The following is a 13,215-nucleotide window of genomic DNA, read 5'->3' as shown; positions in this document are numbered from 1 at the left end:
TATTTCAATAGTTCAGAAAAATAGAATAAGTCTTTCACAGAGTATAAAGAAATCAGTTTAGACACCAGACATTTTGTTCCATAAAAATGGCTAAGGGTAGCAATATGGCTGACAACAAGACAATGTCAGCTTCCACATAGTTCTTCTTTTGTTTGCTGGATTTTCACCACAATGCTCTGTGCAACACCCCAATGGTTGAAAGGGTTATTACAGAACCAGCGGTATTAGACAGCACTGCACCTTCAGGACTTTTCAGGTTCTTGCGTGCAAAGTTAATGTCCTCATAAATAAGTATCTCAGTTTCTTCGGCCTATTAGAATGACCAAACAGATGTAATTGCAAAATACTTATTGCAAGGTCAGCCAGAGAGATTGGTGTGTAGTCCCAGAAATCAGGCGGCACAAACACTCCAGGACGGTCTCTACAATCATACAAACACAAGGATCAATACAACATCAATAAATTAATTACCTAGGCTAAAACTTAAATTAGAGATTAAGGTTAAACCCTTAATTTGTGTAACATGTACTTCTCTTATATTTGCTTATATTTTATGCAATCTGTCTTCTATGAAGTTTTACATAATACCCCTTTGGAATGCCTTTGTACGGATGAGAGAAGCACTCACTCTATAGAAATGCTTGTTAGGATGAATATTAAAACACTAACATATACATATGGGGATAATTCCCAATAAAACTCTGTTCCTAAACTGGAACCTTGATTTGATACTCAAAATTAATTAATTTGATACTCAAAATCCTGAATAATTCAATACTCTTGGATTAACACCTAAAACTATATAAATATTAAAAACATGAACCATCTGTGTATTAGGCTGGGGTTGTTGGGTGTGGGTATAGGTTGGAAGCTATGGTTGGTATTGAGGAATCTGTGGGGGTGGGTTTGGGCACTCATTTTTCCAGTGACCCTGCTATCCCCAATTAGAACAGTTTGTTCCACCAATGCTGAAGTTGTTACCTCTACAAAAGTTAGACCCTTTGACCAAATCCTCTACCTCTGCCTTTATTCCATATGCAGGATGGGATTACCTAACTCACACCCACCTCTTTGTGTACCACACAGATATAATATTAATAAGCTTTTAAAGGTTGAATGGATAGTTAAATTGTGTATAAAGCCAGGTTGTATAGGGGTATATATATATCGACAATGAAAGCATAGCCTTCATATAGGGCTTGCAATACTGACAGTCTGTAATGCAGACATGCAGTTAGGTACTTTTCCATTGTTATAATATATTGAAAACACTAAGACCTTGCACATTTTTAAAACGCATATTGCTTCCTGTACCTGGTGCGGTGCAAGGATGTAGTTGGGACATATTTCAAATTGAGTATCAAAAGTCTAACCACGAAACTAAATGTTATACGCTTATCAAGAAAACAAGTTAATGCATACTTTGGATAGCCTCTTTGCATAATTTGGTGAGATTATTATATTATTTATTAATCCTCTTCTGGATCTGCAAAATGCTTTCAATTTACCCATACAAATATAATACAGTAGTTTAGGAGATTAAAATTAACCTCACTTATACATTTCAGAAATTGTCTAATCTCTATTAAAAATACCATGTTATTAGTATCCCATAATCAATGAGGCATACTAGATGAATCTTACTTTGACACAAACAATGCAATATACTTTAAAAGTAGAGTTAACTCTGAGCTGGACAATACTCCCCTATTAGAACTTCTTTATGAGGGAGAGACATCTTGTCCATTCAATCCTTTTTATCAGTAAAAGAATGACTTTCAGGATTAATCAATTTGCAAATGGAAACGTGGACCCACGATTTGAACAGCAGAAGTTTGCGGAGCCCCTTTCCCGTGTGATGTAACAAGCGCTTTTCTTGCTCCAGGAGCGATAGCATACAATTGTTTAATTCTAGCCGGCTGGACAGCATTTCACCTTTTGTAAAAACACTAAATGCTTACGTTAATGATATGCAAATCACTCTGCTAGTTAAACTCCTACACAATGGATAACAAAATACATAAAACACATAACACACCAATTAATTTCAAACCATATAACTCATACTCAGCATCCAATGTAATATTACATGTCATCTCACAAAACAGACATCTCACAAAACAGACATCTCACAAAACAGACGTAGTAGAAACACATAATGGATACCCAGAAGATATGCCAATACAGAAAACACATTCATTGGCATGCAACTACACACTCTGTGTCCCTCCTAGGAAACACGGGTAGACACAATATGAAAGCAGTCTTAAACTAACACCTCCAAATCTCCATTCCCATATAGCTATATCAGACCACAACACAGAGCCTCTCTGAGCTGATAGAACTACTCCAGCTCCAACTACTCTTGGCCAAACACTAGTATTCAACAGCTAATAAAACAGTTATTTGCTAGGTTATTTGGCTGAATCATAGATTCAGGGCGTCAAGATAGACACAAGGAATTACTACTCACCCGAAATGGTTTGGCTACAATCCCACTTACTGACACCAAGCTGAAAGGTAAATCTGCTACTCTGGTGACTCGGTCCCTCTGGTCACTATTCTCCAACCCTCGATTGTCAGCTGAATATTCAGGGAAGATTTATGGAAGCGTATTAACCAGACACACACTCTTTGCTTTCCAAAATCTTCTAATCATTTATTCAAGATGCTCTATATTTATACTATACTTGTCACGAACATTGGTTACAAAAGGTTACAAAAAGGTTACATGAGATACATAAAAGAGGAAGTCGTTTCTGCTGTTACGTTCAATATTCAATAATCTATTCTTACAAAATATCACATGTACATTGTGGTTTAAGCGTAACCTGTTACATAGGAACTGTTATAGCTCGTGACTTCCTTTCAGTTATGTTTTGTAATCGGTTCTGCAAAAAGAGCTTGCTAATATATTTACAAAATAATTCAATTTATACAATACTGACAGATTAATGTTTAATATTCCTTCACTGTGCATTCACCTGGTTGGTGCATTTCAGAGTGTATTGCTTCTGCAAGTTTGAAGCTGAAGAGGGTATTTAGGGCATGTGAAGTTTGAATAGATTATTTGCAGATTATTTACCCTCCTATGTTTTTTGTAGCTCAGTCAGCTTCCTACATTGATTTTGAGTTGCAAGAGCTATTATACAGTATGAGTCACTCAAAGCTCTCCTTTATACAGTGTGCACTGTGTTTCACACAATGTTATCCCTGCTCCTTCTGCAAAACACTTCATGTGTGAGAGGCTGCAGTGGGCAGATGGGAAGTGATCCCTTCCACTTCCTGTCCAGTCTCACACACACTGTGGGTGCTGGGGGAGCAGTGTGTTTTACTCCCTCTAAAAACTGTTCCTGCATCCCTTCTATAAAGCATAGGAAGCTGACTGGACACAGGATACTTGACAAGATCCCTGGTACTTAGCTCTCCACCATAAGCCCGCTTCATCTCCAAAAAGACACTTTATAAATGCTCAAAACAGACGCCCCTCAGAGGACAGATCACTACCTAATGGGAAATCTGGTCCTTTCTTCAAGAGCTACGTTGAAAAAATGGGTCAAAGAGACTGTCTCCTTGACATATTCATCACAGGACAGATGTTTCTTCTTTTCTCGGTGCTCATTCTACCAAATCAGTTTTAACATCCAGGGTTTCTAAGACTTTAGCATCTCCAGAACACATTTGCAAGGCAGCGCCTTGGTCCTCCATACATATTTTCACTAAGCACTGTAGATTGAACGTACTTGCTTCTGAAGAGACATCATTTGGGCATAAGGTGCTCTAAGCGGTGAATAATTGAAGATTGACCCACCTATAATTTAGCTTTTGTATATTCCTATGATTAGTACTGCCTCTATCTGCCGGAAATAAAATGAATTTTACTTACCGTAAATGTATATTTTCCTACAAGTACAAGTTTCCCTCCCTTGTTCTTTTTCTTGCAGAACCTTGTTGTAGCTTGTTAACTTCCTGAGAATATGTAAGTGGGATTTCATAATGTGGGAGGTGGGTTAGAAGGGGCTTAATTTTTTTTAACAATCCTTCCAAAATACCAAAATAGGTTACCCGTCCTGTGCAAGATGGCTGAAGATCCTTAATTTAGTACTTCAATAGTAAAAAAAAATTACGGTAAATAGAATTTTTGTTTTTTCTTTTTTCTTTACCATATACTTTTAAAGGAAGACTCTGATAGCCATATCAACCTATTCTAATTTCATAGTTTATGATACAAGGAGGTCTGTCATTGCCTAATATATGCATATGTAACGGATCGCCTGGCACCCCGACTGGGTACCTCCGTTGATGGATGCTCCTAGTGCTTTCTGAGGGCTCCAAGCACTCCACTAGACACCATAACCACCGCAGACCCCACGAACCGCCGCAGCTTGGTTGGGGTCTTGCCGTCGTCCACCCACTCTGGACCCAAGACCAGGATCCAGCTTCCAGTAGGTAGACCTCTCTTAATCGAGAGAGCTGGAACAGGAACGAGCTCGTATAAGAGCTTAGTGATTGTACTCTGGAGAGTATAGTGATTATAGCAATCCCCCAAACATGAGCCAAGATGACATCAAGGGTAGAACAAGTCTCTTTAATGAGCACAAAGTCATTTCTCATATACACATTTTCAGGCCAGAGGCACACCCCTGGACCTGATGGTAAACTTGGACAAAAGGCACACAGACCAATAGGAACAATAATTAGTACAGCAATACTTCCACATACAGTCAGCAATCCCTCCCCTCTGCCTCTGATATAATTAAGCTAGCTAATGGAGTAACCTAATTATCCACAGGCAAAAAATATAAATTTTTACCCAAAGTCCAGAAGCACCCCAAAACACAAATATATCCCCATAAATCCTACATCCCTGGATAGCCCTGATCTGGTTGAACAACATATCCAAAAATCATAGCAGGGGTTCAAAGGTTTCATGGAAGTCACATTTGACGGACCGCAAGCATGGCTTTCATGCCCCAAAAAGTTCCACAGATTTAGGCTGTGCAGCCGGTCTATCTTCTCCTCTATAACTTAATTATCTCCAGGTACAGGAAATATCTCTAAGTCCAAAAACTGTTACAAAAACCACATCAAAATACATAACTCATATAATACAATGTTTAACCTATATGTCCAACATATCCCCAGATAGGTTGGATCTGAGCGCTCAATATGTCTGAACAGCACTCAGATGTCACCAATATAGTTGGATCGCCATGTGGTTAAAGTTGTCTCTTTTGACCGACCACAAGCATGGCTTTCATGCCCAAAATAGTTCCACAGATTTAGGCCGGTCTATGTCCAATGTTAAAAGTGAATTATAGTTAAAGAAAGGGTGGGATCAGATAATAACAAGAGCTGATGAGAGATTGAGGAGGGACAAAGCAGCCAGTTTCAATTGGTCTGGCAGTATCCCTGGGACAACGCCCTGCTGGAGAACAATAGGACAGGAAAAAGGGGGAGGGGAAAAGGCACATTTTCCCATGGAATTAAAGGGGCATAAAAAGTGTTTTAAAATCCAATATGCCCAAATAAAGCTTTTAAAGGGCAATACATCGCCTCTCCAAATCCCAGTGACGAAGGTGCTTTCGTCACAATATATATATATATATATATATATATATGTGTGTGTGTATGTATAAAAAACAGATAAAAGTTGTATCTTGTAATACCTTTTTTATTGGACTAACAGAATTTTTTAATGACAAGCTTTCGGGAGAACCTCCCTTTCTCAAGTCCTAAGCATATATATATATATATATATATATATATATATATATATATATATTTGCAAGTACTTGTACTTGTGGCTTTCAAGTCAGGTGTATGTTAATGAATAAAAATTATTTGTTATGACATTGAAGTCCCATGTCCTGCCTGCTTCTCACTGGTGTTTGCTTGCTTCAAAGCAATGATATGTAGTAAATGGGTATAGGTCTCTATTTTCCTCCGGTACATAGCTGTATCATGTTTTTTTTTTTTTTCCATTTCATTTCTCTTGTAGACTTGTCGAGTTCGCCACCTGGTTTTTACGGGCAGGAATTGTATACTTACAGACCAGAGGAAAGGTTTAAATCTCCTCCCATCCTTCCTCCACATTTGCTCCAAGTCATTCTAAACAAGGACACAAATATCTCGGTAAGTTTTATTTCATTTACTTTAACTGTTAGTCGAATACAAGGAGCCAGGCAGTTGTCAGTCCTTAATATAATTAAGAATTATAGGAACAAGTCCAACATTAAAAATGTATATATTTCACTTTTTTTTTTTTTTTTTTTAATTCTTTATTTTTGAATGTGCAGGTAGGTACATGACATTTCCATACGCCACAACAGCGTTCATATAAAGATTCACACAGGTTTGTTCGTGGCATTAGTAAGTGCACATTTTTTTTTTTTTTTGAGCGTAAACAAAAACGATAAAACAGGTTGAACAATGGTTAACAGATACTTCACTATAGTCTAGCATGCAAGTGAGTTGAAATGAAGTTACTATGTATTATCATCTTCTAGTATGTGCCTTAACCTACAAGTCTGGGTAAAAAACTGTCGTTGCCGAGTGGTTAACGTTACATGTTTACAGTGCAGGCCACCTGACTGATGAATCAGTCTTAGGAAACGTCAGGCTTGGGGACGTTACTAGCATAGGTTAATAGAGTAGGTTAGATCAGAGAGTACTATGTACTGTAGGACTGGAACAGTGTGATGGCGTGCTTAACTGGTGAGATAGGTGTATAACAAGAAACAGGCTAAACGTGCTTGTCTGGTCCAGAGTCAGTGTTATATGCTGATTATAATATTAAGCTAGGTCGACTGGAATGTCGTCTTGCTTAGTATGCTGTGTTTTAAGACACCTGCTACACTGCCTCTCCGTAAAGGTAAGGAAACCTGCCGAAAACGTGTAGGTAGTTGGGGTCGAGCAACAACAGTCGGGTAGATCTGGCTAGTCCAGCTTTGGTATAGCAGGTTAGGCAGATTAAAAGGTTAACATTAGGCTAAGAACATGTTAAGACATATTACCAGTGTGCAAGCTTGTGTAGCCTGCCGTTCACAGTAAGTAGGTTCTATGGCTAGGCGTGTGTCTTAGGATGTGGGAGAGTTGGGTGATAATGCTGATTGATTTACGCCTCTGTGTGTAGTTGGCTGGTCATCTAGGATATAGGGGGGGGGTTTGAGGGGCTGATTTCAGGCTCCATTGGACCTCTGCTGCGGTGTATAGGTTCGTGGATATCAGCTGTTTGGGAGCGAGTTAAGCACAAAAGTGATAATGAGCAAATCGAACAATAAAAAAAAAAAAAGAAAAACTACTTAAACATATCTAGCATTACAAACTTTGATAAGGAGTTGTCTATTGAGGCTAGATGCCGGAGAAAACATGCATGAGTCATTCGAAATAAGAGTAAGTCCATTGGGTGGTAGTGGGTTGATCGGCACAAGTGGTGTCAGTCCTCAAGGCAGACAGTTTGTAAGTCTTCTTGTTCATCCTACGTCGGTCAGGCAAAGGCTTGGTGCCCCTATAGCATGTGGATAGTTCCTCAGTGGGGGAAAAGTCAAGTCGGAGAAAAATGCACTCGCCGTTCTTTGTGTCTGTTAGGGGGTAATCTACTGTATGAACAGTGCAGTTCTTATAATCCAGGGAACTTTTGCGGCGGAAAAGTGAGGATCCTTATTTCACGGGAGGTGTCATGGCTGGCTCAGTGATGGTACCGTTGGGGAGGTTCTTCTCGGGACAAATGTCTCGGAGGTGGCTGGATTCCATGTATGAGTGGCGTTGTGTCTAGTCGGTTGTTGCAGTGCATCGTGAGAATGGCCCCAGACCGTTAGGTGTCTTCTTGCTTCTGTTAGGTCGGCTATCAGGTAAGAATCTTCCCCCTTAAGCACCTGTAGTTTATGGGGTTTGCGCCATTGGTACTTTATGCCGTGCGTGCGGAGTAAGGCGGTGAGCGGCCTAAGGGATGCGCGCCATGCCATCGTACCTCTAGACAGGTCCGCATAGAAGGTGAGGGACATATCTTCGAAGATGTAAGGAGATTGATCCCTGAGGGCGGCCAGTAGTGCCGATTTGTCTTGGCGCTTCTGAAATGTAATTATCGTGTCCCGGGGTGCCGCCGCCGGGGCCGTCTTGGGTTTGGGTATGCGAAATATGTTTTCAATGCACATACCTTTTGGCTTGTTTTGTGGGGAGGATTGTGCTCACCAGGCGTCGTATGAGGTGGGGAATTTCGGCGTCGGAGATTGAGTCTGCAATTCCCCTTAATTTGAGGTTTTGAGCCCGCCTCGTGTCTTCTATCGCCGCCATTTTCTGGTCTACTTGCAGGTGCTGGCGTTGTAAGGAGGCCGCTTCTTGTTGTAGCGAGGTGAGTTGTTGGGTATAGCTCTTGGAGTCTCGTTCGACGGCGCTTAGCCGGTCTGACAGGCCCTGAATATCTTTTTTCATACCCGCCATGTCAGCCTGGAGGCCCAGTCGGAGCTCCTTCAGCAGCTCCCTCATCTCGGCCTTCGTGACCGGGGACGTATCCGATTGAATCCTAGGCTGCATCTGTGGTCGGGTAGTGGGTATGGTCACCTCTTCTTGGTCCGAGGTTAAGGCATCAGAGTTGGTGAGGTCGTCTGCAAAGTCCGCATAGTCCGCCATGTGGGACTCTTGGGCCTCACATGCCCTCCGCCATAAGTCTCCAATAGTTGCGCCTGGCCGAGTCCCGTCCGATTTAAATTTCTTGTTTTTCTTCCCCATTGCTCCCTATATCGTCGGGGTAAGCAGTGAGGGTTTTTTGTCGATTTTGGGGGAGATATTCGTAGATTTAGGCAGTATATTGGCTTGTGCAGCACGGAGCTCGCTGAAGTTGCGACCGCTCGCTTCGGCTGTTGGCTCCGCCCCCATATTTCACTTTTAACACTGGAGTCTTTCTTTTTTTATCTTAGACTACTGAAGCCATAACACTTTTCTGTAATCCAGCGACAGACTTATCAATACAGTTGCTTCTTCTCCAATGAAACATAGAGTCCAGCTTTCTCACTCACTAAACCACCAGCTTCAAAGCTCGCAACATGTAATATTTTTTTTTGTTTTTGTTTTTTTAGGAATCAGACTTTATTTTGAAACGTAAATAAAACACACAAAAGAAAAAAACCACAGATAATTTACTCCCCAAAAAACAAACAAAAAAAGTATGAAAAAAAAATTGATAAACAAGGCATTTTTTTTTACATTTATAAAAGAGAATTCCTTTCTGTAGTGATGCTGCAAAACTCCAGTGGGAGATAGCCTGTTGTAAGAATCTCTTATTTTAGAAAGTGTGTTAACAAATGAATGAAGGACTGAGTAATCAAAATCGAGCTTTCCTGCTGTTGCAGGACAAACATCTACCAACCTGTGCTGAGTAGAGCAGAGTTTGATTACCTTATTTCTAATGACTAATTGTAAGTATGTGGTCTTTTTCATATAATGGCATAGATACAGTACCCAGTGTGCAGTCGCCTTGCCTAATGTGTTGTTCTCTGCTCAAAATATTGGCTGCAATTGGTTCTGTCCTCTTTACGGGTTAATAGGCACTAAATGATAACCTGTTTTTGCAACCTTTACAGCACTAGAGGTAGCAGCAGTCAGTAAACAGACTTTGCGGAGGAGTTTGGCAAAATGCACCCATATTGTGATGTAATTCCAGTAAAATACAAGTTTAGCAGGCTAAGATTGCCACAAGGCATATGTATGTATATGTGTTTGTAGTATCAGTTGGTTAATTACACGTAGCTAAGATACTGTCATCACTGTACTGACCAGGTGCAGGAATGTAAGAACTGGAATTACGCGTCCCTCTCCTTTGTATCAGATGAGCCACGTGGTTAGACCGGATGGATGAGTTTAGACTCTATTCATTAAATAGGTTAAGGGTATGTGTGGGTGTAGTTAATTGTGGGAGGAGCTACAGTGCTATATAAGGAATGTACTCTATGTATTCAGTACTCAGACTTTGCTGTATTTTGGTGACGCTAGTCCCTCTGAGTCCCGATCGGTGATCCAATAAAGAATCTCTTCCTTCCTGAAGAAACCTGTGTCCATCTCTCTGTGCTTGGCTTCCGTCAGTTTCTCCGGTATCATTTGGTGCATTGGCCGGGAAGCTCATCGTTCAACGGTAGCTGAGAGGCAGAGGCGTGAGACGGTCTATCTTTGCCCACGTTCTCTACGGCTGCACCCCTGAACTTCTGCGTGGACCTCCCTTCGTCTCGGCGCCACTGGTCTGTTGTCCAGGAGATCATCGGCCTCTACGTGAGAAGTGCTGGGGTGTCCCCGTCGATGAGTGTGAACTCAGGTTCAGGAACGAGGAGGTAAGATAACTGCTGTTTTAGACGGCAGGACCCGCTAGGGGTATACCGATTGTGCGGTAGGCCCAAAGGGGTTTTTGAATCTGTATCTGCCCCCTCTGTCGGAGGGAAGGAGCGAAGGCGCACCGCTCGATCGAACGCTCTTTAGTCAGACCGTTTGATTTGGTTAGTCAGGCGGGGTCCTGGTGTAAATAGCCCTAGCCGGACACCGGTGTCTTGTCTAGACTAGCGTTCTAGGGTGTATATTACGTTCGCTAGGTCGGAGGGACCGGGAGACTAAGCGGCGCCTGTGTAAATTCGGTTCGCTAGTTCTCATCCTATCTGGGCTAAGTGGGAAGGCGTGTAAATTTGGAACCCACTAGACTTTTGATAGTACGACTAAGAGGCGCCTGTGTAAATTCGGTTCTCTAGCTCGTTGTATAGTGCGACTAAGAGGCGCCTGTGTAAATTCGGTTCTCTAGCTCGCTATGTATATGTGGTGATTGGGCAGTGTGGCTAACCAAAACGGGTGTATATAGTTTTAGGTAGTCCATTCAAGGTACTGGCCAATAGTTTAGTTGGGAATTGTAAATGTGTTAACGATTGTTTTAGTAAAGTGTATATCTTGTTAGATAGCGCGAGCTCAGCCGTCTAGCGAGAGTGTTAATAGTGTGTTGCTGTATTATAGTGCACGGTACCATAACCCTGTATATTTACTGACATTATATAATAAGTACTAATCATTGTCGTCCATTGCATGTTTAACACCATAACCACTAATAATTGTATTGTGACCTTAACTTGTGCTTTGACCTATGCTAACCGTACTATAACCGCTATTTGTAAAAGACGATGTTACTGGGGTGTGTTATAGACGGGTAATTCGTATATAGAGAATTATAGCGTGGGTGACTGTGTAGTTACGCCAAAGGGCATAATATTGATTATATAGTGACTGGTGTAGCAGCTGTGTGTGTACGGGAATTCCCTGAGTGTTTATTGTTATTGTGTACGTTTCACTTGGTAACCGTACCACGTGGTGCTGTTGCCAGAGGAAACGGGTGTGACTGTTGAATAGTACGCGTGTATAGTAATCGTTGTCGACGACGTTCCACTGTTAAATATGGGTGCGTCGCAGTCAACGATTCCGGATCCCTTAGGATGTATGGTTAAGAATTTTAAAAAGGGATTCAAAGTTTGTGATTTTGGGGTTAAGATGTCCCCTGTACGTTTGGTCACTTTGTGCACTAGGGAGTGGCCTACTTTGGTTGCGGCATGGCCGCCACGTGGCAGTTTGGATCCAACTCTGGTACAGCGCTTACACGTGGCTGTATCAGGTAGGCCTGAACTTTACGGCCAGTTTCCTTATATTGATTGTTGGAGACAGGCCGTAAATGACTCGCCAAAATGGCTCCGGACATGCCACGAGGAACAGTGTCGCCTCATGGTAGCTAGGACTTGTTCGTCCACTAGGGCTGGTGTTAGGCCCATTTTGGACACGCCCCCTGAGTCCGAGATCCCTTTGCCGCCCCCTTACTTTCCGGTAAGAGGAAGTGACACAAATACAGGAAGTCCTGTAACCCTTCCCTCATTACCCTCATCCACTTCCGCTTCCTCCTCCAGTACAGGATCCACCCCCCCTCATACTAAATCTCCCCTTCCGGAACCAGAACCCACCCCCATTAGAAACGAATATCCTGATTTGGCGCCACTTCAGACTTCCGGTCAAGCTTCATCTAGCTCGGCCCGAAGTGTTCTATTCACTACCTTTTCCCAAAACCAACCTCCCACATCCCCATACCCTATATCTCCCCGACCGGAACCCATGACTGACGCTTCCCTACGTAGCCCCATCCAAACCCGACAGTTGACTGGTGCCCAACAATTAAAGCACTATCAGATGCCTCTTCGCTTAAATCCCGGGTCAGCTTATATCGATGCCGCAGGTCAAATGGCACACGCTGACCCTGTCTTCGTATATGTCCCTTTCACCACTACCGACCTTTTAAACTGGAAGACCCATAATTCCTCGTATACTGAGAAACCACAAGCCATGACTGATCTGTTCACCTCAATAGTACAGACACATAATCCGACATGGGCTGATTGCCAGCAGTTATTAATGACTTTATTTAACAATGAGGAAAGGACAAGAATAAATCAAGCAGCCATTAAAGCATTAGAGGATAGAGCCCGTGCTTTGAACCAAGCTAATCCAGCAGCATGGGCCGCAACACATTATCCCAACACTGATCCCGATTGGAACGTAAATGGTGCTGATATGGTTCAACTCAGAGCCTATAGAGACGCTATAATTGCTGGCATGAAAGCCGGAGGAAAGAAAGCCATTAACATGTCGAAGACAGTTGAGGTGATCCAGAAAAGCGATGAAGCGCCCAGTGTCTTTTATGACCGATTATTGGAGGCGTACCGCTTGTACACCCCCTTTAATCCGGAAGACGCAGACAATTCCCGAATGGTTAACTCCGCCTTTGTCAGCCAAGCTTACGGAGATATTAAGCGCAAGCTACAAAAGTTAGAAGGGTTTGCAGGTATGTCAATCTCCCAACTAATGGAGGTAGCTAATAAGGTCTATATGAATAGGGAAACAGAAAGCAAGAAAGAGGAGGAGCGCAAGATGCGTAAAAAGGCTGATATGCTAGCGGTAGCGATCGCAGGCGTAGATAAACGGGGCCCAGATAGAGGCAATAATAGATGGAGTAGGGAGCCTTTGAGTAGGGATCAGTGTGCGTATTGCAAGGAAGAAGGGCATTGGAGGAACGAATGTCCGCAAAGAGAGCAGTACGAGAGAGACCAACCCAGGGCAGGCTACGGAAACTTTAGAGGCAGAGCGAGAGGTAGAGGAGGTCCCGGAGGGAGTAATGGTTATAGAGGGAGTAATGGGAACAGAGGAAGT

At 42.3% G+C, this 13,215-nt stretch overlaps 1 protein-coding gene across 2 annotated transcripts in view; it reads left to right on the top strand.

The window, feature by feature from the left end:
- Positions 1–13,215, top strand: part of PRKAB2 (protein kinase AMP-activated non-catalytic subunit beta 2) — a 172,279-nt gene that overhangs the window by 100,647 nt on the left and 58,417 nt on the right. For both annotated transcript variants that reach the window (XR_010084031.1, XM_063426976.1), the window contains exon 6: positions 6,002–6,135. Coding sequence is in view for 1 of the 2 variants with exons in the window: in XM_063426976.1 (XP_063283046.1) it covers positions 6,002–6,135 (134 nt within the window). In the remaining variant the exon portion in view is untranslated. The remainder of the gene's footprint in view (positions 1–6,001; positions 6,136–13,215) is intronic.

The sequence above is a fragment of the Pelobates fuscus genome, chromosome 7 (assembly GCF_036172605.1).
Source record: "Pelobates fuscus isolate aPelFus1 chromosome 7, aPelFus1.pri, whole genome shotgun sequence".
In the NCBI taxonomy this organism is placed as follows: Eukaryota; Metazoa; Chordata; class Amphibia; order Anura; family Pelobatidae; genus Pelobates; species Pelobates fuscus.
Note: the sequence above shows the minus strand (reverse complement) of the source record. Positions and strands in the feature narration are given on the sequence as shown.